General features: G+C 40.5%; 1 protein-coding gene and 1 pseudogene across 2 annotated transcripts in view; one reads left to right on the top strand and one right to left on the bottom strand.

Annotated features, from left to right (window-relative positions):
- Nucleotides 1-1,571: 1,571 nt before the first annotated feature.
- The window catches only part of rassf5 (Ras association domain family member 5), a 48,739-nt gene continuing 25,892 nt past the window's right edge, over nucleotides 1,572-24,418 (top strand). Inside the window, exons 1-2 of one of the 2 annotated variants that reach the window (XM_028445911.1) lie at nucleotides 1,572-2,321; nucleotides 23,035-23,156. In XM_028445911.1, coding sequence (XP_028301712.1) covers nucleotides 1,649-2,321; nucleotides 23,035-23,156 — 795 coding nt within the window. In that variant the 5' untranslated portion in view covers nucleotides 1,572-1,648. Of the gene's footprint in view, nucleotides 2,322-13,356; nucleotides 14,047-23,034; nucleotides 23,157-24,418 lie in introns of those variants that run through there. The other variant, XM_028445912.1, reaches the window with a different exon arrangement.
- Nucleotides 15,838-15,955, bottom strand: LOC114464124 (uncharacterized; annotated as a pseudogene).

The raw sequence follows: 24,418 nt of genomic DNA, 5'->3' as shown, positions 1-24,418 counted from the left end.
TTGCACAGGAAATACCAATGGTTTCCTTGTTGCCCTACGTTTTGCCTCTTTTTGTTCTACATTTTTTCCTTTCACTATTTGCCACATTTTGCCCATTTAAGCTACATTTTGCCATTACATACCACCCGGTTCCTCTTTATTTGCCCATTTTTTGGCCACTATTGACTGCTTTTGACTCATTTTAGTCACATTTCATTCTTTTCTTGCCATGTTTATGCCACTTTAGACCATTATTGAATACCTGGTATCATGTCTGCCTATACTCACTCATCAAAAAAGAAACGTACCGGCCCACTTTGGGCCCAAGGCCCACCGGGATGATGCCCGGTGGCCAGTCCACCCCTGTCTGTCTATGTGTTGAAGTGTCCTTGGGCAAGACACTGTCCGCACGGACTCAAAGTGGACGTCCGTAATCGCACGCAGTCCGCCCCACTTACTGGTGTCAAAGGCAGAGTGATAAACGAGAATAAATCACATGTAAACCAAGAAGCATATCCAAGGTGGAGAGAACACACAATTAATTTGCAGTCTGGACGTGGAGTGTTGTGGGTCGGCTCTGACCTGCAGCTGTGATCACTGCTGCTCCCTGTGAGCTTTGTGGGGAAGGGCGCTCACAGCGGAGGATAGTATCTACAGTGATATGAGATTTCATGTCAGAGTCACTAAAACATCAGGAAACTCTTCAATAACAAGATGAAGTCCCTACATTAGTCACTAGCCTCTATTGAGAAAAATTTTGCGAATGCTGCGTTCACATTGGACGTGTCACAAAATGTTTGCGTGACCAGATTACATACAAAGTCAATGGGATAGACGCGGCAAGAGGCAAATTACTCTCCTGTTGGGTGACGCGGTCTGATCCACGCGGCAAAAGCTCTGGGTGCGGCATGGACGCTTCTGATTTTCCGTGACATTCGTCATTTGCTTGAGTTGAAAATGTTGAACTCCAAAGTGCAATGGAACCACCAAAATGAGCAAAAAGTTACATTATGACCATGCCCAAAACAAAAAAGGAAGTCAGCCATCTTTTTTTTTTTTTTTTTATAAAAAAACAAAAAAAAAAAAAAAAAAAGGAAGTCAGCCATTTTGGGTCAAAGATCAAAAATGGGGAAACGCATTTGCGCAAACTAGTCTGAGGGGCTTCATCGGATTCACTTCAAACTCAGCCAGAACCCAGACCCACTGAGGGTGAAAATCATTAAAGGAATGTGTGTATCTCTAACGGTTTGGGGTTGGCGGCGCCACAAAGTTGCAATGCAAATTGTTGTTAGCAAAATAATAACAATAATAATAAAATGCAGTATAAAAATATCTGAGCTGGCACAACTTGTTACTGGCTACTCTGTATTTGTAATAGAGTATAACAAATTTGATAAAAAACTAAGTCTAGGAAGAAAACTTAGTGTCGCCAGAAAATCTTGATATTAAATTGTGGTCACGATCCAAAAAAGGTTGGGAACCACTGATCGATATCATGATGGAAAGACAGTCAGACGAGGATTAGTGCGCGCGCTCACCTCTCTGTCACGGGAGCGCGCGCTCGTTTTAGAGCAGTCGGATTTCCCTGCGTCACAACTTTACGTGTGATCCAACCTGGAGTTTAGTTTACATTCAGAGCACGGAGCAAACACACACACACGCAGTTTTAATGGCGTCTGTGAGCATGGTGGGCCAGCACCCGGCTCCTCCTCACAGGCTGCACTCAGAACCACAGCTGCTGCTGCTCAAACTGTCCGAAGCCACTAAGAAGCTCCCGCTGCCCAGGAAAGCCTCCTGGGAGAGGATGGGCTTCAGGAGGAGCACCGGGGAGGAACCCGGGGCTCAGCCTGTGTCCCCCGGGTCAGAGGCGCACACGGCGGGCAGTGGAGTTCTGATGCCGGCCGGAGGATGCGGGGCTCAGCGCAGCCAGGACTGTGAGGACAGCAGGGGGACCACCACAGTCAGCTGTGACCGGACCACTGAGTGTCACTGCAGGGGGGGCTCTCTAACGGCTCGGGGCATCAGTGTCACTTCATGTTTACACGGACAGGGAAGAGCCGACTCCCTCCATGGATGCTGTGGTCTCTCATCGTCAGTGTCAGCTGGAGGACGGAGCGGCTGCCTCCCGCTGGAGCGGCTCACCCAGGGCCGGAGCGGAGTGGTGAGGCTGGCCCGCACGGAGCCTCACCGCAGGGAGGCCTGGACCATCTTCCCCCAGAGGATGGACCCCCGGGTCAGGACGGAGAGGGGCGAGGGCCACCGCTTTCACACCAAGACGGTCACACAGGACTGGTGTGACGCCTGCAGCAGGCTGATAACCACACAGACACTCAAGTGTACAAGTAAGTAACACTGCATAGAAAGGACTCCATAAACACATGTTTGGGAGTAGAACTACAGCAGAAAACCTTTGTTAATATAACAAGTGGGAAGAAAACTAATTAGGGTTGATATTACAGTAAAATCAACTAGTGAGTATACATATATATCTGCCGCATCCATTTCTAAAGCAGTCCTTCATGCTCCCAGTTGAGCATTTGCAAAGGTTGGTGAAAAAAAAAAAAAGTACATGTGTCACCAGAGCCCGCAGTGTATTTATTTCATTCCATGGAAAGCCTGTTATCTCATGCGTCCAGCTTTGCCTCCCAGAGTTCCCAGTTTGTGAAGTACCTCACTGCACACAACATGAGAGCATTTAATTATCTGCTGCTGTGACAAACAAGTGATATGATTAGGGCTGGGATAAACGATTTTTAAAAAAAAAAAAAAAAAAAAACGATTAATCTAGCAATTATTTTTTCGATGCATCGATTAATCTAAAGCTTCATTTTCCCAGTTTGATTCGATTCAACTCGATTCGATTATTTCCCCATTAACTCACTAAAACTAATTTATACATGTTGATGTAAAATGAAAAAAAAAAAAAAGAAAAACATGAATTCCTTAACATTGCAATATATGTTTATTGCTATTCAACTCAACATTCCAAAATAAAGTTTAGTAAGAATATAAAACTACAACATAAAGCATTCAGAGTCAGAGGTAGCATTCAATATAAAATTAAAAAGGGAGAGGGAGCCGGCACCTCACTGTGTGTGTGTTGCGTGTGCTGCTGCTGCTATCACGGCGGGTGTTTTCTCCTTGTCCCTTCAACGCGCTGCCGTCCGGTCACACCTGGGATCAAGGACGAGGGCTACAGGGAACAGCTACCTTTGACGAACAAGTGCGGGCCTTCACTGCCTTGCAATTTTGAAACTCGGAGAAGCCACACGCATCAGTTTTTCTCCGGTGCCGCCATCTTTGTTTTGGTCGGGTGATGCATCGGCGCACATATTTTGCATCAACGTATTTGACGTCGTTGATTACGTCGACGCGTTGTCCCGGCTCTAGATATGATAGATAAGTGATGCCTTATTTAAATAATAAATAGTGCAGATTTGATCAATTATATGAGTTTTCCAACATTTAAAATAAAGCACGAATTAGAGCGCAGTTTTTTTTGTAATCAGTCTCCAACAACTAACATAATCAGACATTCAATTGTCAATTTGAATAGTTGTTCTGCTTAAATTTGACTTTGGTTTCCATCAGGTCCTCTTTGTCGTTTAAGTATTTTTTCTTCAGTCTTGACCTCTACGGGGGTCTGCATGCTCAGGTGAAACCAGGTTTAGGTGATAAACTGAACATGTGCAGGAGGATGTTTCACCTCTTTGTCATAAGAATCCCTTCACTTATCCATCCCAATAATTACTGTCCAGGCATCCGCACCATGAAACTCATTCCAGTTGATTATTGTTGATTAAAATAGGACCCCCAATATAGTCTTCACCATGTCATTAGTTGGTAGCAATTGTGAAAAAAATGGCCAGCTTTACCTGAAATATGAATATTTCTAAAAACTAAGTCAGACTACATGCTAGTCTATCCTCCACCATCGTTCAGGACAGTCCGTCATGCATGATCACAACACTCATGCATGTGTGTGTGTTATACAACATTCAGCCAACATTGAGGCGACTCTCTTGTTTGAAACAGTTTTTTTTTTATCTGATGTGACACAACTATAGTTCCACTCTTTTAACACCACCAGGCTTCACTGCTGAGATGAATAGTTTTGTGTCTCGTCAATGGATTTGCACTGTGTTGACTCGTCTTTACCGTATCTGATTAGGTCCTCTATTAATCGCTGACTGACACAGATCACTACAGTGTTCTTATCTGGCCAGCTGGTGCAAAAGAAGTTTTGATCATTGAAGAGAATCATCTGTTGTTTTCTTCATTTGTTGGGTCTTTGATTGAAATGTTTTGACTGTAGGCTGTGAGAGGGGCATTGCGTTCCATTAGGCTTAGGACTTTTCAACTGTAGCTCACGCGTCACACAGTGTCAGAGATCACACTCTGATAACCTCACACTCACCTGCTCAGCTCTCAGACTGTGAAGGTGTAGACTTAACCAGTTTGACCTGGCAGTGAGCATCTGATCCACTCATGCGCACACGTGCACAGAGATTGTCCTGAGACTCTGCTTTCACACCGGTTTTGTCACGGTTAGAGGATGGCGTGGACCCAAATGCAGGGAGAGATGAAGGCAGAATGCAGGCGTAGCATTCTTGAAACCAGTCCATGTTTAATAACAAAAAGGAGGCTAGACAATATAATGAACCAGCAAACATTCAGTTTTCAAGCACTCAGCTAAATAGTGGAGGAGGCCTGATTTGGAAATGGGCCACACCTGGGTGGAATCATGAGGGAGCTAATAAGTCACCAACCAAGCACACAGACATCACTGGGAGGTGGAGCCACAAGCAGGAATCTCTTGAAACACAGAGACAAGAGTTAACGCAAGAGAACATACTCGAAAATAGAATAAGCAAAGACTCACAGAAAAACTAAAAGACCACAAGGGCTAAACACAAACAAAACTAAACAGAACCTAACAGGTTCAGTCCTGGACTTGGTCCGAATGGGCAGAGAACAGTTGTTAATTTTATCACCTGGATTTGGCTCGGTTTGCGTTCAGATTAGATCTGGACGGTATGACCTAAAACGTATATCACTGTATTTTTCAAAATTCTAACGGTTTCACGGTATATGACGGTATTTTTTCTTTCATGCATAATCAGGTGTTCGCAGCATTTTCTACTGGTTGAAAGAGGAGTTACTGCAGTAGATTGACTTAGGATGGTTGATTTTACTGTCATGATGAGTGAATATTGTAGAATAATTCCACACTAATGCCCCAGAAAATGATGCTGTTTACAAAGAAGAGCAACTTATGATTCTAATGAAGTGAAGAATCAGAATGCAAAGACAATTGCAGTCAAAACAGAACTTTTACTTCACAAACATCATAACACATCTTCACAAAATAAATTTCACAAACATCTTTTATAAAAAACCAATACAAAAAGTAGCGTAACTTGCAATAATTGTACTTTTGCTTCAAGTTGAAGCCCAGGCACATTACACAGTATTCCAATAAATCTAAAATTTACATTAATATCTGGGCTTTGAGGTATATTCACATTCAAACAAATAGTAAAACAAAGTGAACTGAACAGCATGCAAAGGTAACTTACATAATAAATACAAAAAGGTGTGGAACTTGCATTAGTTCAAACTCAGGTACATTACACATGTATTCAAGTAAATCTAAAAAGAAAACTTGCATTGCTTTGAGGTCTATATACACATCCAAACAAATGAAATGGTTAGTTATTACTTCCTTCAAACTATTGCTTCGAAACCTGTATTGAACATATAAAATAAATATAAAGTGTACCTTGGCTCCTCCAAACAACAGACATGGCTCCTCTTTTTTGGGACAAGTTCTTCTGTGTCGTCATATTCTACTAGTTCTGCAGCTTCAGAGCTTTCAATGTCTTTCTTATCCATTTACACCGTAACTAGCACCAGAGTGCTTTTCCCCCCGCCTCGCAGTCGCACCATTCCTATTTAGAAGTGCAACCTTGAAAAGGGTCCGATCTTAAGCGTGGCGCAGCGTAGCATTCGGAACCTCATGTAATGAATTACACCGGTACGTTGGTATATTAGAAATTTATATCATCATGAAAATATACACCGGTATTTGGTATGAACCAGTATACCGCCCAGCACTAGTTCAGATCACAACATCTGATACAATTCAAACTTCCTCTGGTGAGGTTGCATGAGCTAACCACTTGAGGGCACCGTTACTGGAGAAGAGACTTCTCTTGGCAGAGAAACAGAAACCAGAAGAAGAGGCTCTCAACAGTGGGTCCAAGCAAGCGTTTAGGAGTGCGCAGAAACCTTCTTCGTTTGGTGTTTCACAACATAAAACAATTGAGCAGCAACAAGTTGCCATGCTTTTGGTGGTTTTAAAGCCCTGCTTTGCGCTGTCGCTGGTCCTCCTGACCATCCACAATGCCGTGTGCTCTACATCACTGCCAATACTTCATGTGTTTGATCTGCTCCGAGAGCGGTTGTGTTCATGGCGCTCCTAATTGTCCTAGGCTTTCATTGGATATGCTCCAAGACTGGCAGAAACAATCACTCTAGAATTTGCCTGTTTGATCCACTCTAACATTGTTTGCATGTTCACACCGCCCAAACAAGGCGAACTATCCCAGCAAACGAATCAAAGAGCGTTTTAAACACTCTCTGATTTGATGGTGTGAACACATCCTAAGGGTGCTTTACTAGTAATACTAGAATACCAAAAAGATTCACCAGTACCAGTAGAGCCAATGCATGAAGTAAGAGGGATTGTAGCCTAATCCAGCTCTTTGATTGACTGTAATCTTTTTAAAAGCCAATGGCAACCCTGAATTTACTTTTCTCCGCCCGCTTATTAGCATATAATGCTCACTAGTGACATTTTTTTGCTTCACTAGTAAAGCCTACTCATGCACTAGTCAACGAGAATTGAGTACATTTCTAAATTAAAGCATAAGTAGAGCTTAATATGGTTGATATCACCAATATCAAATGTATGCTCTAACAGCTTGCCATTTTACGCAGTGTGTGTACACACATGTACACAGTAAGGACGTGTATGTGGGTGTGTTCTGCTGACTTGGCACTGTGTCAGCAGCAGTCTGTGGCTGCAGAGCAGAGCGAAATAAAGCAATGACAGAGATGACTATACAATCAGAACAGAGACATAAAAAGCTGATGAGGATGGAAGATAGAGGAACAAATCCCGGTAAAAACTGAAGAGAGCGTTTGGTTTGAATCTGGAGGAAAGTCAAGAAGAAATGTTGGGAAGGTGATAAGAATGAGGAGGGACAAAGAGCCCAGAGTCGTTGAGGAGGAAAGAAAGCCGTGTGAGCAAAGGATGCAGTTCATGAGCACGTTTGACCAGCACTGCAGAGCTGTCATCTGATGTAGTGTTCTATCAGCAGAAGCTCAGTGGAGCGAGTGCAAGGGCTGAAGCCCAGCTCACACACACATTCCCACAGACACAGACGCACACTCACTGCATCTTAGAGCCCCACAACCTCCAGTCACATTGTAAGCCAGTCTAATTAGCAGCTGTCCTGCCCACCGCCTAAATCTACCCTGGGAACATTTAGGTTAGTTTGGTGAGCAGCTTCCTGTTTGAAGAATCACAACTCCATCAGCCAAAATAAAAACAACTGCTTTTTTAACGACACCCGGCTAAATGACAGCGAGGGAGGAACGGCTGCCATGAAACCATTATCATCCATCACGTGTCTTTGTCTTGTTGCTTTGCTCTGTCAGCCTCTGAATTTACCACCCTCCCCGCCTTCCAGGCAGCTTTGTTTTTATGGTCTAATAGAAACGGCTCAGCTGAAAGTCTCCTGGGGACACTTGAGGCCTTGCAGTGGAGGTCGTTGATGGAGCTACAGCTCCCAGTCCTAGTCTGTGGTTCTTATTGCACTGTCATCTGGATCATCTTGATTTTTCTCTTATTTTTTGGTCATTGTTAGGCTTATTTTGAAAACCCCTCTTAGCATTGGGATGGTAGTATGTACAAGGCACAAGTCCATTTCAGTTTATTTTAGCAATTTAAATTGGAACATAGACAGATTACCATTCCAGTGGCCATTAAATATTTCCCATGCTCCCTTTAACGATACAATTTGCTTTTCCGCCGTTTTTCATCCTTCAGATGAGGCATGTAAAAGGGGGGGGGGGGGGGTAATTGCAGTCAATGTAATCCCAGCTCTTGGTGTCTCCAGCATAGGATTAAATCTCATAAGTGGGGCTGGTGAGATTACACAGAGGCTTAGATGCCAGATTTATATTTAATTAAAGTTTTAAGGAGGCATGATGTATCTCTTCGTCCCTGTTGCAGCTCTCTTTGACTGTGACTGTGATTCTGTTTTCATTATTTGACACTGAACCCTTCTTAAACCCAGCACCAAGCTGTGGATGAACAGTGTCTAATTTGGTATAAGCTAATTAATGACTTTTAACCGCTGCCATGTTACAATTAATGAGGATTTTTGTGAATAGAAACATGTGCTGTGTCACCCTGTATTACAGATTTATGAGAGAACCTTTTTCAATATTAACTAGCTACGCAATATCAATAAAAGCACCACTTTTTTCTGATGGTTAAAATTCAAAGTACTGCCAAACAGACTACGTGGCTCCATCTCAAGGGTGGGTTTACCTTGTGGGCAAGAGAGAGAACACTGTGTGTAAACAGAGTGCAATTATAGGCTGATAGCTATATTAGTGAGGCTCAAACAGAGTGACTTTGCTGTTTTACACGGGAGAAATAAATGGACTATTTCCACCCACAATGTCTCTGCTTCCATCACTCATACAACAGAGGAAATTGACCCTAAGTGGCCATCTTTGGCCCAACAGACAATGTAACATCTATACAGGCAGTGGTTCACACAGAGAAAGTCTACACAGTCCCTCCTTCATCAAACTTTCTGCCATTTTAGTCTGTTGTCTTGTTGTCTCTGCACTTGTTGTGAGAGTGACTGAGGGTGGGGCGGTTGATTCAGTTGAGAAACAGACAGAGGAGAAGTAGCTAAAGCTGCAACTCCTAAAACTGCTCTTTTAACGCAAAAAATGCTTTAAAAGAAAAACAATTTTTCTTCAAACAATATTTCATTTTTTAATGTCAATATCTTAAATGTTGATATATCACACAGCCAACCCTATTGTATAGAGCAGTGGTTCCCAAAATTTTCAAAGTCCTTTACCCCTTCAGATATTTTACCTGAAGCATAATAATGTAACGTCAGATACAATGTAATCTGGAAGAACACAAGAAAATTATTATTATTTAAAATTACCACTCAATGTATTTAACTAGCCGACTGGCATTTTCTGTTACAATATTTGAAGTACATCTCACTACAACTTTAATGAGAAGGGTGAGGTTGAGAGGATGAACAAAAATTTGCAATGTTTGTCTGAATTTGAGAGAGTCTGAGTTTTAAATCTATCTCCAAGCAAAGTCTTGTTCTGTATTTTGTTTTCCTTCCTTTGTCAAAGGTGAAAATCCACTTTATGTGGTGTGTTGGGAAAGGGCATCAAAGAAGTCTTGATAGCATATTTGCCTAGCGCAAAGCAATTAGCTCTCTTTATGTTTGCACTTTTTTGATGAGAGTTTCTCTGTCACCGTGGGTAGTCTTACATTGTCCAATGTGTAACTTCTGGCAATGCATGGAGGCTACTGACTGCTTGTCTATTTATATTCCAGTTTCCAATTTTAAATTTTTATTCACGTAAACCCTATGACAATTTGTGTACCCCACTTTGGGAACCTAGGATGTAGACTGCATATTTAATGTACAAATATGAAAACCAAATTAAGTGATGGCTTTTCGTCATCATTCTCCGTCTGACAATTTATTTTGAAAACAGTAGAAGATGAGGATGTGCAAGCCTACTTTATTTATCTTGTGTTTAGCTGTTTACATTGCTAGCATTGGTTTTTGATGCTCTCTGCTATTAGCATGCTTATTAAAAAAAAAAGGACTGAAGTTTTGATGCTTAAATTTTTTTGCGTCAGAGTGCATATTCTGTACAAAAAACATCTGTGTTTGGTTTGAAGCATATGACCCCCTGCACACAATTCTTTTGTGATTCAGACTCAGTCTGGCGTTTCTTAGGAGGTGGAGGCATCAAAGTAATTCTTATTGGAGCATCTTTGACATTTTGATGATGTACTAAAAAAAAAATCCCCATACTCAGCACTATAGTGTTAGTTCAAATAATGGGAACATTATTTATCACTAAATTGTCTTTACAATAATACCATAAAAAATTGATACGGCTTTGTTTGTATTAATTGCAGATCTAACGTAAACGACACACTCAATCATCAAGTTAATTGTGTTTATAATGAAATAGTTATGTTTATTAAGGTGAAATATGTAATTGGAGAGAAAGAGAAAGAGCCCTTTTGGACGAGAGATGATCTATTGCAAAACTTCAAGTTGCCTTAACTAAGCTAGCTACCCCAATCTATAAGATTTACTTGTGTTTCTAGGATAGAATTGATTTTTCTTTTGGCGTCAATGTCCAAAGAACGCAGAGTTTGGAAATGTGACTCCTTCATTGGTCAAGAAGGATTTTTTAGCGCTGATGCCGATACCGATTGTTTTTCCATCAGCCTTAGCCGATGACCGATACGGACTGCCGATTTTCTTGAGGCGATATTTGCTGCCGATACTACTTTTGCTCCCTCAATTTACATCATAAAAATTACACAATGAAAAAAAGAAGGAACATTTATTGAAATTAACAAAGGTAAATATTTAACAAATAATAAAAACAGGTGATGTGGAACAAGAACAAGTAAAAAATAGAGTGAGACAACCCCAGAACATAAATTAGCAGAGGAAAATAGATGCGCATTAAGCAACAAACTGTTCAACTTTCTGTTCTAAATTGCATCAACATTTACAGGAATAAATATTCAGACAAGTAGTAAACTGCTTCTCAAAGTTTTAAAAACTCCTTCTCAGCGCAACGCTCTCATATCGCTGTAAAGTTGAGAAGCAGATAGGGAGGGAGGGAGAAACACATTATTATCTCTGTGTATCATGTGTATATATATATATATATTTTTGTCATGTCTTGTATGTTGCAAAAATTAAAAAATTAAAAAATTAAAATTGATATTTGGCGCCAGTGACTGAATAACATACCGCAAGTCGAAACCTTGCGATATATTGATATTTTGGCATACCCCTATTTGATATAATGCAGTAGATTATTTTTCCTGTTTACTTAGTTTTTTTTTTACGTCACATTTTGATAAATGACAGAAATTATGATCACACACACGCCAAACCTCCAGCCAGCTGCTCGTTAAATAGAACTGCGACAACAACACGTAGAACCATGGAACAACAGCTAAGTTAAACAGCTAAAAGATGCTTTGAGAGTTTAAAAGTTGCTGTTGGGTTTGAAGAGCTTCCTTCACGCTCTGCTAGTGGGGGGAGGGGCTCTGCACTTTGCAGCCACTGTCTCCAGCAACACGAGCAGCCTGTGGCAGCCGCTCTGTATATAAAGTAGCGCATCAGCCGATGCCAATACACGTGAAACACGCAAAAATCGGCAATTGGCCGGCCGAGGAATCGGTCGATCACTATCAAGAATAATGCCAAAGCTGCTGACGAAACATGACAGATACAGCAACCCTCTATTTTCTCTGGAATTCTTCATGCAGAATACCAAACATCTCCGGGGTGACACAATAAGCAATTACTTTTAACACTACGCAGGCAACTTTTTTTTAGTATGCATTCCAAATACTCTCCTAGATAGTAGAATAATCCACATTAAATTAGGCTTCAGTACCAAGAACATTTTTAGTAGTTTAGTAGTAGAAGTGTGACTGAATCATGTCTAGACTTTATATCGAAAATTTTGGCGATATAGAAAGTTACAATATCTTCTGTAACAATTGATTTTTATTTTATTTTTGTATTAAAAATACTCATTTAGAAAGCACTGCTTTCGCTACTTCTCAGAACAGCATGAAAAGCTGTTCGATGGATTGCTGAATGCGTCATAACCCAGACCTTCCCCTAAACAAGCCACACTACAGAACTCACTCACACATGCTGTCCCTCATAGGAGAAAAAGCCAAAAGTGGCACATATTGTACAGCTGTTTGTTAAGAAATGTGCTTGTGTGACATAACCCAAAAATGTCTTTCTGGTAAGACTTTATTGAGGTACAAATATCAAGATTTATATTGTATATCGCCATTTTGAGAAAAAATATTGAGATATGAGTTTTGGTCCATATTGCCCAGCCCTACATATACTGTAGTTCTTCATGTCAGACACATGGTAAACACCAAGGTGGTCAGGGCCAGACCAAGCATTGCCTCATAACCATAAAAAGCTTTCATGAACGATGGATGGGAGCAAGGTTAGGCCACATATGTTCCACAGACCATTAGTGCTACTTTCCCCTCTTTATGCCCCAAGGTATCTGCAATATCCCTCCAGGGAATATATTATTTCTCCAAACATTTTCTCTTCCTGCCCCACCTCTTTTTTTGGTCTACACAATACAAATCATGTTAAAGGTTCATGGCTGTCACTAAGGCAGAATAACAGATTTTATTGCTTAAAACATAAAGTCAGTCCAAACATTAGCTAAACATTTAATTATTGTCATTAGAATTAGTGTGGAGGGGTCACATGACATTTTCCATGTTTTTCTGTCTGTTTTTCATTAGTGTATTATGGTGAAAATAAATAATCCCTGAACAAGAATCCAGTGAGATTGCTCTCATCATCAGACTGTATTGATCCCGAATTTCTGGATATTTCCAGTTTTCTGTGCTCTAATGCATGTATGTAGATGTTTTAGAAAGAATGATATTAGACTTTTTTCATTAAACACAATTAGGCTTTGCATGAACATTCACAAAAGCCTATGCAGTGAAACAAATGGGGTTAAGACAACAAAATCATATCTTGGAAGGGTTTGTCATTATGTCATCAGTTCACAACATCTTACTTTAAATTCCTGACTTTCTAAAGTATCACAGGATGGAAACTGCCCACAGGTCATCTTGTTTCCTTGTTTACAATAATGTCAATGATTAAATGATGAACTGTGTATCACAGACACACACAGTTGTATGATAGTTGAGTTGATGCCTGTTTTTAGCCCTGGCAGGATGACTATTGTTGTTTTCACCCAGAAGACAAAAAGAAGATAAAAAATGGAGGTGTTTTTTTATAGTTTACCAATAAAAAAAATGAAAGAAGAGAAAGTCTGGATGAGAAGATGGTGATGGTGTTGGGGGTTTCTGTCTTTTTAAACTGGCTGTGACTGCAGATTGTGTGGGTGCTGCAGTGGAGACACCGAGAGGAAGAGAGAGAGAGAAAGAAAGAGGGAAGGTTGGAGGGGAGGATGAGGGAGCAGTACCACGAAGACAGCAGAGAAGGCATGAGAAGAACAAGCGCAATGATTCAAATCTCATATCTGCTGATTCATATCTGCAGGTCTGTGAGTGAGGAAGGCTGTTGGGATATAGAACTGAGGGGGAAGGTGTAGCAGCAGCCAGGAGGTGACAGCATCAGGCGGGGGTACAGGTGGAGGGGGCGGCAGAGCGTGTGGAGCGAGGGCTGTTTATTCGGAGCGTGGCACCAGTGGCAGAGTGGCTTCGCTGGGATGGCAGAGGGGGGACTTTTGGAGGTTGGCCTTGGAGCAGCCCTCAGAGGGAAAGGGTGGGCCACCAGCGGGACAGGAGGTCCAGTGAGTGCTACATGCAGAGGACGCCGCTGGTCGGATGCTGCCACCATGCTCCATCCATGCCACAGATAGCACCTCCTGTCCTGGTTCACGGGGCAGAGCAGGAGGTAGAGGGAGAGATGAGGCTTGGCTTTGGCTCCGGGGGAGTAGAGCACGTCCAGGTGGGCAGGACCTTTCTGGGCCAGGTGTCACTGTGTCTGGAGGAGGTGAGAGGGGAGTCTGACAGGAAGGCTGGGAGCGCCTGCTTCGGTCAGGTGTCGCGGCGGCTCGGGCGGTTGCTAAAGAGGCTGCCCAAGTCTCGGTCCTGGAGTGACAGTCTACGGATCATCCGCCGATCATCCTCCAGTGGATCTCTGCTGAACAACTCAGGTATGAAGATAAGAGGCAGGGCTGTAAGAAACTAGTAACAGTAGGCTGCTCGCTGTGGGACAAAGAGACTAAAGTGATGTAATGAGAGGAGTGCTGTATTGGTCACAAAGGTCAAATATTTGTGCATTGTAAGCATTGATGTGTCTGCCTTTTTTGCTGCAATGCCCTGTTTGTCTTTGTCTGTAGCAGCTTTTGTATGATTCACTGCTGTGTGTCAGTGTGAGTAACCTGAACAAAAGCAGTTTACATTTAAATGGTGGTGCCGCAGTTTACTTTTACCCAGACAGGCAGACCCTGTGAGTAGACACATGTTTTCAGTTCATCTTGAAACTTTGACAAAACTGAATTATCATATTGACTTTTATATCAATAGCAGGAATATGAGAAGAGTGGCAGTGCAGGCTGCTCCCACATTGATTTTTCCCTTGTTGTGTCCGAATAGAGGACAGACTAGTGTCTTTTTTTAGCACAGGTGGAGAAGGGTTGGGTGGGGGAGGAGATGATGGGTGTGATACAAACAACCTTAGTAGCACAGAATATAGCTGGGGCTAACACTGGCCTTCTGCGGCAGAAATATTGATTTATTCAGATGAAACAGATACTGCGTGTGTGTGTGTGCGCGCTTACAAACAGGTTTAGGGTTTATAGGTATTTCTAAAAGGTGTTTCCTACGGTGGCTGAGAAGTGCAAAACACATTTACAAATACCACAACACATTTACAAATTATTGCAACACTTTTACAAATGCCACAACAAATTTACAATTTTGAAAACAAATATACATAATTATCTAAAAAAAAGTACAAATAGCAAAACAATTTTTTACAAAGGTTGAGATGGATTGAATCCGATGGATATCCGAAAATTAAGCACATATTTGGACTTGGGAAGAACAGACCTTTCCGTTGATACCAAGTTTGGCCCGATCTGAGCACTTTTAAAATCGTATTTCACATAATGGTTTTGGATGGAGTCTGAAATGGGCCCACTGGAGGCCCTGGAAGGTCGGTGTTTTCCCTCTGTCACTGTCAATCCGCCTTGAACACGGAGTATTTTATTTTGAAAATAATCCCCCCTCCTTTTCCGTTGTGAGTTCACACAACACATTAACGACCACAAAACATTTACAAATGACTACAACACATTTACAAATTACTGCAACACTTTTGCAAAAGGTCAAAACTAATTAACAACTATGGAAACACTTTTACAATTACAATGTGCCTTTGTAAATCTACCTCAACCATTGTAAAAAAGTGTTTTGCTATTTGTATTTTTTTTTTTAAAGGTAATTATGAATATTTGTTTTTAAAATTGTAAATGTGTTGCGGTATTTGTATATGTGTTTTACACTTCTCAGCCACTGTAGTTTCCTTTAAGGAAAAAAAAAATCAAGCTTTAAAGGTAAAATCAGGATCTGATGTTAAGAAGATGTTGTATGTCATCTGTCTAGCAGAGCTTGACCAATATAAGATTTTTAGGGTTGATACCGATAACCGATATAATAATAATAATAATGCATTAGTTTTATATAGTGCTTTATCATAGACACTCAAAGTCGCTTTACAGAATTAAGGCATTATTCTTTCACTCCACACTTAGTGGTGGTAAACTACTATTGTAGCCACAGCTGCCCTGGGGCAGACTGACGGAAGCGAGGCTGCCATAGTGCGCCATCGGCCCCTCCGACCACCACCAACACTCACTCACACACTACATTCATACTAGGCAATGTAGGTGAAGTGCCTTGCCCAAGGGCACAATGACAGATACCACTGGGTGACTGCCACCCCACTGTGGCACCTGGAATTCTCAGTGGTCTCCCATCCAACTTCTAACCAGGCCCAGACCTGCTTAGCTTCCGAGATCTAACGGGATCGGGCAATGACAGGCTGGTATGGCCACATCTGTTGATAGCCGACATATCTGCCTATATATGAAATAAGAAATGTGATATACACAGGATATACTGTACACTGAAACATAAAAACACATTTTTATAATACCCAAAATATTAATCAAGACAAAGAAGCCAAACAATACTAATAAAAATAAAAATAAGGAACTTTAATTAGTAACACTGTCAACACAACAGCATCCAGTGCCCTCTTTGCCAGATATTGGCAGTTATCTGGATCAATGATACTGATTATGGTACCATGATCATTACACTAAAGGCTTGTAAGAAATTTCTATTCTTATTATTAATTGGCTGGACTATTGATGTTGATTGATCAGTGATAGCTAAAATTTCGACTCTCTAGTAATCCTGGATGTTGTAAATGGCAGAAAAAAGTCAGAAGAAGTTCTCTTGTGGTTTGGAAAGTAATTGGTATAACTGCTTTATTACCACTTTATAACTGCTATTATAATCTATACAGCCCAAGGCCTACATATTTTTAAGAAACTTGTATTGTAAACATAATGTATAATATTTCTCAAAGTCATAAAAAATACAGCATTGTGTTAAAGGAAAGAAAGAAGGAAAACCACCATACTTTTTTCAACGTTACTATTTTTTCTTCAAGAAGAAAGGGTATACGTCTGAGGATATAGAGTGTAGATCTATGTGTTGTCAGCAAAATGTTTAAAATGATGACAAAGCAAACCAGACCAACCAGAATTAAACCCACGCCAGTGCCCATCTGTTCTAGATTGAGCCCCACCAATGCAACCAATGGGAGGTGTGCACTAGGTTATAGGACACTATCACTCCACTTCCTGTTGATGAACAAGCCAGAACATCCTAAGAATGTGTCTTAAATAAATGTGAAATGATTATTTAGTGGTGGGAAAAAAATCTAAAGTTCACGAGACAAGACAATATACAATACGGGGCTCACGAAAACAATACAGGACAATATTTTAGGAAAGGGGAAAAAGAAAAAAATGATGCTTAAAAACTGAATTAAAAAAAACAACTATAAATATGACCAATTTTTCCTAATTAGAATAGAATGGAAAAAAGAGAGACTGACAATTCATCCCAGTCTAAAATTAAAACCATGTCTTAAAAAAATATATTTCCATCTCTGACTGAATTTAAACATTAAACTAGAACAGTCTACACAGCTCAGATTTAAGTTATGAACATGTTGATTTTTTTTTCAACAATATTGGCATGCTTACATTTTGCATTTGAGACCTTTGGGCATTGACTTTGAGTCTCCTGTAGTAGAAAAGACACACTGGTGTGGGACAGATGTAACAGAGATAGAAAAGGATGCTACACTCTCTAACTAAACCCCCTTACTTTGCAATATCGCGATATCACTTGTACCATCTGTGATATATCTAGTGACGCTTTAATATTGCAATATCTTGTGGCACGATGTATCATCCCAACCTTATTCACCATCCATCCATCCATCCATCCATCCAGCAATTATTCCCACTGAACTAAATAAGCAGTAGAAACAAACTTTGTGCTACGTTTCTCTCTTGTTTTCATTAAACCACTGAGGATATGTGGCTGCACAGATGGAAGCCCTGAAGAAAATAACTGTGGGTGTTATGAAGGGGGATAAAATTGCCAGTATCAAATATGAAATCTCTGTTGTTCATATAATCCCAGATGTTACGGTGCAGGAGTTAGATTTTATTTAGCTGTAGGATTATTTCTGGTGGAGCAGGACATGAATTATATTTGTGTATTTGTTAATGAGGAAGATACAGAAAGGATGTGGATAAAAAGAGGAGTGTGTGCCACATGGTGTGTCTGTGTGTAAAAGCCCAACGTTGCAGTGGGGTGGGGGGGGCAGTTCAGTTATGATGGGATCAGACAAGCCAAAGCTCCCCTAAAATCCTGTGGAAACCCGCAGAACCCCATTTAGGTTCATTAGTGACTGTGCTAATATCCACACCCCCACATTATAGCCACCTACCTCTGTGCCCTCGTTTCTCAGCCAGACATGGGGTTAATATAATCCCCAGTCTCCCTAATATGTCTATCTGTTCCTAAACAGACGTCCCCCATGACCTGGGACACACGGCTAATCTGCGTCCCCTGTTATTCCCACGCCCACATTCTCCATCACCCATCCCCAGTCTGTAGTCAGTTTGAACTCCATTGTGATGATTTAAGTAGAGACCAGGAGAGCAATTTGAAAATATATCTTAATTGAACACAATGCAATTAATCCAAATGCAGCAGTGAAAGCCAACCCAGCCATCACATATACAGCCATCAATACATACTGAGCATCTCATCTCTTTCCTGTGGGTTCCTGAGGGAGCTTTATTCTCTTTTCTGTCTGCATGTGTGTGCGTCACCATCACAGAAAAGCAGTCCGACTGGATTGATGGGGCCGTGTGTAGAGAAGACAGGACCGCTGCGAGTGCACATAACACCAGAACCCTTCACCATGTTGAAACAACACACAGAGGTTATAGACATAATGACTCTGGGCAGAAAGAAAATACTGCTGAGTGTTTATAACTCAACCTCAGTGCTGGTTCATCTACACACAGTGGCCCTCATTTATCAACCGTTCGTACGTTCAGATCTGAGCATACAAAGCGCTCGACCATATTCACGCAAGCTTCGGTGTTTTTCAATTTTGACGTGAGCGTACATTACGATCAGATCTCACATCAGGTCTGAGCTCTTGTACGCAAATCTGAGTGTGTGGATTAGTGGTTCAGCACAGCCAAATCGGACTGAGAATAAAAACAAATGATTAAACAATTGGAGCATAAGTAGACACACATTCAGAACAGATCTAAACTGATCTAAACGAACGAAACAAAATGAAATATATTTAAAAAAAAGCCAATGTTATTACTGATGCCACTTTTTTGGTTTCCCTTTAATAAACTCTGTCTGGGAGATGAGGTCCTACGTACAGCACTTCACTGGAGGCTATACGGAGGAAATAGAACCTCATTCATGCTTTTACAGTATATGTAAATAGATCCTTCAACTTTTACAAAGTTGACATTAACATTTCTGTTAATGTGATATTTTTTGCCCAAAGCGTGCGGACTGAGGCCGATATAAACGTCATATCCGTGTGTGTCTCCAGGATCTCTGTTGTGTCGTTGTTCTCAGCGCACACAGGGGGGCAGACGTCACCTGCTCAGTAGCTGATCCTCTTCCACAAAGCCTTTAAATGCCCTTCTTTAATTCACATTTTCACACTGTCAAAAAGCACATCTTTCTTTTGCTCCACCTCAGATCTGAGGATACCGATTTTCATCTTGGAAAAGCTTCTTTTCTTGTTTGACCTCAGTGGGCGGGGCATCGGAAACAGGAGGGCATTGCAAGTTAATGACGATCGAATTCAGCCGCTGCATTTATCAACATGCGATCATTGGTATGCTGGGATTGGTCAAATATGAATGTTTCATAAATCACACATTGGTCCTGTCGTACTACCATTTTCTTGTGCTTACTTTTGGTGCGGTGTTTGGATGTTTATATTCATCATATACGTGTAATGTATGCTGTGCATGATTCTTCTTTAATCTAAAAAGAAGGGTATATTTTTAAAACAACTAATGCCACATTACATTACATTTGTTATGTAAAGAAATTAACTTGTTTTTTTCAGCACCTTTAGGTTTCCATTGGTGTAAAGCCTTCAGCCTTCTTCTTAAATGAATAATAATTATATTGTTATGTATTATTATTAAGTAATAATTATAATATTTGTTTTTTGATGAATTGCCACACACGATTATGCACAGTTTCATACAATTGAACAAGAGTTCATTTGACAGTGAATTGTTTGCAAGCCCTGTGGTTACTTTGATAGATTTACAGTATATCAGTGGTTTGCAGAGTTGGAATGGAAAGGTTTATGAATTATTAAAGGGAAAAAAATCTTTATCTAGTGCAGTTTAAAGGGATATATGGCAATTAGGTAGTTTGATTGTTTATAAATCGTATACAGATATTTTAAAATGCACACAGGAGTCATTTGTAAGTTGGTCATTTTAATAGATTTATTTTTAGCATTAGTTTTGTGATTGAGAATGATACATTTTTAGGTCCTATTGTATTAGGCATTAAACATTTATGTAGTGCAGTTGTAAATACTTTGGAGGAGAACATAAAAATCTGGTGGACCTCAGCACCACACTGCCATAATCTTCAAAGCAGAAGAATGAATATATATATATATATATATATATATATATATAATTATTATTTATTTATTTTTTGTCTGAGTAAATTGAGCAAACGCTTGGTTTATCAATAAATAAAATAAATATATAATTATATATATTATATATAAATAATTAAACAAGATAATATTGTAAAGCTCAAGAATGTGTGTATAATATGAAACATTTGGCTTAAGAGATCAAGTTTAGGGAACTCAAGGCTTCTGTGAATATAAAAACGAAATGCTGAGAAGTCTGTTTCCTCATGTTTGTTATTGTGTGTTTCAGAGGCAGTGTATCTTATCTGTGTGGGAATAATCTGTATCTCAGATGAACCGTGAAATGCTGACGTCAGTTTGTATCATGTGAAAGTGTCAAACAGGAAAAGCTGGAGAGGTGCTCCCTAATGCCCTCACAGCTACAGACAGTTGTATGATTACCTATCATGGACGAGGGTGGGTTGTTCTTAAAGTTCAGTCTGGCACTGAAGAGCAGTGAAGTCGTGTCCACTGGTTAAGACGAGAGGGAAAGATAGACGGATAAAGGCAGAAAGAGGAGAGAGGGAGTTTAGGAAGAAAAGCATGGACAGGAAAGGAGTTTTTCTTTTACTTTCCCTTGTCTGCTTCCTCTTTGTCTTTCTCCGTGGCGATCTCCAAAATGTCACTTTAGAGCCTTGTTATCTCAACTCTTGACTTTCCTGGGCGCATCCCTGATGTCAGTCAGACGTCACAGCCTTTCCTTTCTTACTTAAACTCTGCCAAATGGTTTCCATCACATAGACACACCTCTGCCCACTCAACACTAAAATAATAAGACATTAATCATTTTGAATGGACTGTCCTGGTGTCCTTTCTTCAGTTCGTCTGTCTCTGTCTCACTGACTGAGCTGTAAAGAAGAAAACATACAGTAAAGTAAGTTTCATCTACTGTAAATCTAAAGGCTAATCAAAACTAAAACAAAACATCCCAACACTGACTTTTTAAAGTTTAGCTGTTATGTTTGGTCACCATGTTGCCATAGTAACAATGCTGATCCTTAAGGCTGGGATACACTGTGCGATTTTTTCAATTGTTGTTCTCAGCTCCAGCTCAAATTGCGCGACTCAATTGCAGAGCCCGAATATGCGCAACTCACGATTCATGTTCTCACACTATACGGACCGATACTCTTGACACAATCTGACTGCTCAAACTGTACGTCCATACACGACACGTCGGGGCCTTGTTTCCAGAAATGCAACGTACAAATTAGAAGAAGAAGAAGAACTCTGAAGTATCGTCATTAAAACAGAAGAAGAAGCCGGAAGTAGAGAGACCCTCGCAAATCTCAGCAAATAGAGCTTTAAAAAAAAAAAAAGGCGGCGATGTGATGGACCAGGAGCTGGCTGGGCAGACGTGGGCAGTACGGTCCATCACTTATATAGGGGTCCTACAGTGTTCGCGAATGCACAGTGTGAGAGTCAAGGTAAGCCGGTTCGGTTTGATTTCCTTACGACCATACGATTGCTGATCAGGAGCTGGTCGTGAGGTGTTAGCCGCTTCTTGTGACCCCATGTATAATATGATGATGGACGTCACACGATTTAGCCGAAACTCGGCCCAATCCCAAAAATAGAAGCACGAGTCAAAAATAGGCTCAAAATGGGCCAAAAATTGCACAGTGCATGCCTGCCTTTAGTGGGAGGGATGTAGATGTCCCTCTCATAGTCAACACAGTTATGCTCCCCCTGGGGGGATGACATCATGGCAGAAGGAGCGAGAAACGCCTTGTTGAACACTGAGCATGAAAAATAAAATGTGTTTTTTCTTTGCACTCAAAGAACTTACTGTTCTAGAATATGTGATTGCACATTTTATTGCATTTTTATTGAATATTCAACAGACCTTTTTCAATAAGGGTGATTTTTTTTACACACTCTGTTAACAATCTGTTGTGACTATTGTTGATGCTGTATCATTATAAAAGTGTAGAACTATGGGGACCAATATAACAAACATACTTTACATGTACAGTATATGGATACCGGACATTAGTGTAATGGCTGTCCCAATGGATTTAAAATTGTTCAAAAAATTATTCTTTTTTTTTGCAAACAAATGTGCACTTGTTTTATTTATTACTCCTAAAAGTAATTTTTACTACAAAGTGCCTAATTGTTTGCGTTAAAACCAAGAATATTTTATTCATTTAGGGCTACAAACCGAGTTTAATTGACTTAAAGCTGGTCTGATTCTGTTTCTCCAGAACATCCCAGTATTTGTTTGTTTGTTTTTTTGTATATGTGGGAGAAGTGAAATCTGAGGCTGTGCTTCTTTGTGGAAAAGTCTGTGACCACAACAAAGGTCGAAATACACAAGAAGGAGGACAGAATGTGGAAAGAGCTAAAGATGAAGGAACCACAAAGTTTATTTTTGGGAAGTTTTGATTGAAGCAGCTAAGCTTGAAGGGAGTTTATGGAAATACTGTATTTGTTGACCTAGAATGTTGAGTCTGCCCTTCTTTCAAGCTTCACTGAATTTGTGTGAAATAGTTATCTTTTATGCCATGTTTGGTCTGCGCAAGTCCAGTATTATTAGTTAATTTTAAGTGGTGCAACAGGTCTGGTGTATACAACAGTTTGTTACTTTTAGTATAATAATGATAAACAGATTGATTCATTTAAAATGCTGTAAGTGTGAGTCTATCATAGACCACTAGATGGAGCTAACTTCTCACACCTAGGGATCATGTTATGCAGGAATAGGGTCTTTTTATTTTGGTTTTCCATTCATACATCCTTAGATGACTAACCATTGACAAATCTCCCACACTGTGATGTCAGTTCTGATTTATTTCAGTGTATCATTATGTCCCTGACTGATGATGTATTTCTTCATCAGACTGCAGCTACACTTGTCATCTGGAGTGTGAGAGAAAGGTCCAGCTGGACTGCAACCTGAAAGACACAGAACCAGGACCAACTTCCAGAGGCCACCACTCCTCTGCACAGCCAGAGAAAAAGGTAAAGAAATACAGTATCCAAATTTTAAAGTATGTTACAGTTTTTATTCCAAAATTAAAATTTGTCCTTCAAAATTCTACAGACAACACCTCATAATGACAATGAGAAGAACTTTTAGCAAATTTATTACAAACAAGAGCACTCAGAGGGGGAAATTTACTAAAGGTTTAAGGGTATTAAAACGTGTGCAAACGTCTCTACGCACTAATAAGGGGTACAAACCCCAGAAAAATCAGGACCGCGCATCTTCAGCGCATCACAATGCGCCCACAATCCTTTTCCCTCTGATGTAGTCTAGTGGCTGCGATGCAAAGAGGATGCTGTCAGTGTAGATCCATGGATGTCACTCCAGACGCACAGCTCTAAATAGCTTCTGTCTCTTTCTCCCCATGACTGTAAAACTCAGCTGAGCAGAATGCGTAATTTACGCAGCGATGGCACAATATTCACAAGTGAGAGTGTGCATGACTACTCAGGAGCTCAGACCTGCTGGATGATGCTCAGTAGATCATCTTCAAAAGGTGCAGAGTGATTGACAGATTCTGTTGCTGCATTTACTCAGATCAATGGCATCAACAGATTAATCGGACATTTTTTGTCCAAATTCGTCTGTTTTAAAAGCAAAGTTACAGGACCTAGCGGAGCACCCACATTAAATTAGGGGGGGAAATATAGGTTTTAGGTTAGCTTTTAAAGTTGTTTTTTTTGTTTTTTGTTTAGTTTTTTTCTACATTAATAAATGTTTGTGCAGCAGATAGAGAAATACACCAGCCACCAATTGAACTTGTCATTCTGTGTTCTGTGCACTCACCTCTCCACATTGAACGAGCAACATGTTCATGTAAATAGGGCAGTCTCAACCACGTCTATACGCGCACCTGCTAGTGGCGCAATGTTAGTGAATTCCCCACAGCAGGTGAGGAAACCGCGCCACCAAAGGAAATAGGGATGCACCTGGTTTACCACCCTTTATTTCAGATCTTTGTGAATCTGCCCCAGAGTATACAAACCTCCACCAAGCGCCACATATTATTTTTGCCAGATATTGGCTTTTATCTGGATCAGTGAATCTGATCATGGTACCATGATCAGATTCACTTTAAAGGCTTGTAAGAAATGTTTATCCCCTATCTATAATAAGGATACAGTAGGTCCAAATGTATAGGCACCCCCTTTTCTGTTTGGAAAAATTGGGATAAATGTGCAATACGGATCCAATGCGGATGGAACGTGGTAAATGATGAACCGACCCGACATAACTG

The sequence above is a fragment of the Gouania willdenowi genome, chromosome 5, assembly GCF_900634775.1.
Source record: "Gouania willdenowi chromosome 5, fGouWil2.1, whole genome shotgun sequence".
Classification (NCBI taxonomy): Eukaryota; Metazoa; Chordata; class Actinopteri; order Blenniiformes; family Gobiesocidae; genus Gouania; species Gouania willdenowi.
Note: the sequence above shows the minus strand (reverse complement) of the source record. Positions and strands in the feature narration are given on the sequence as shown.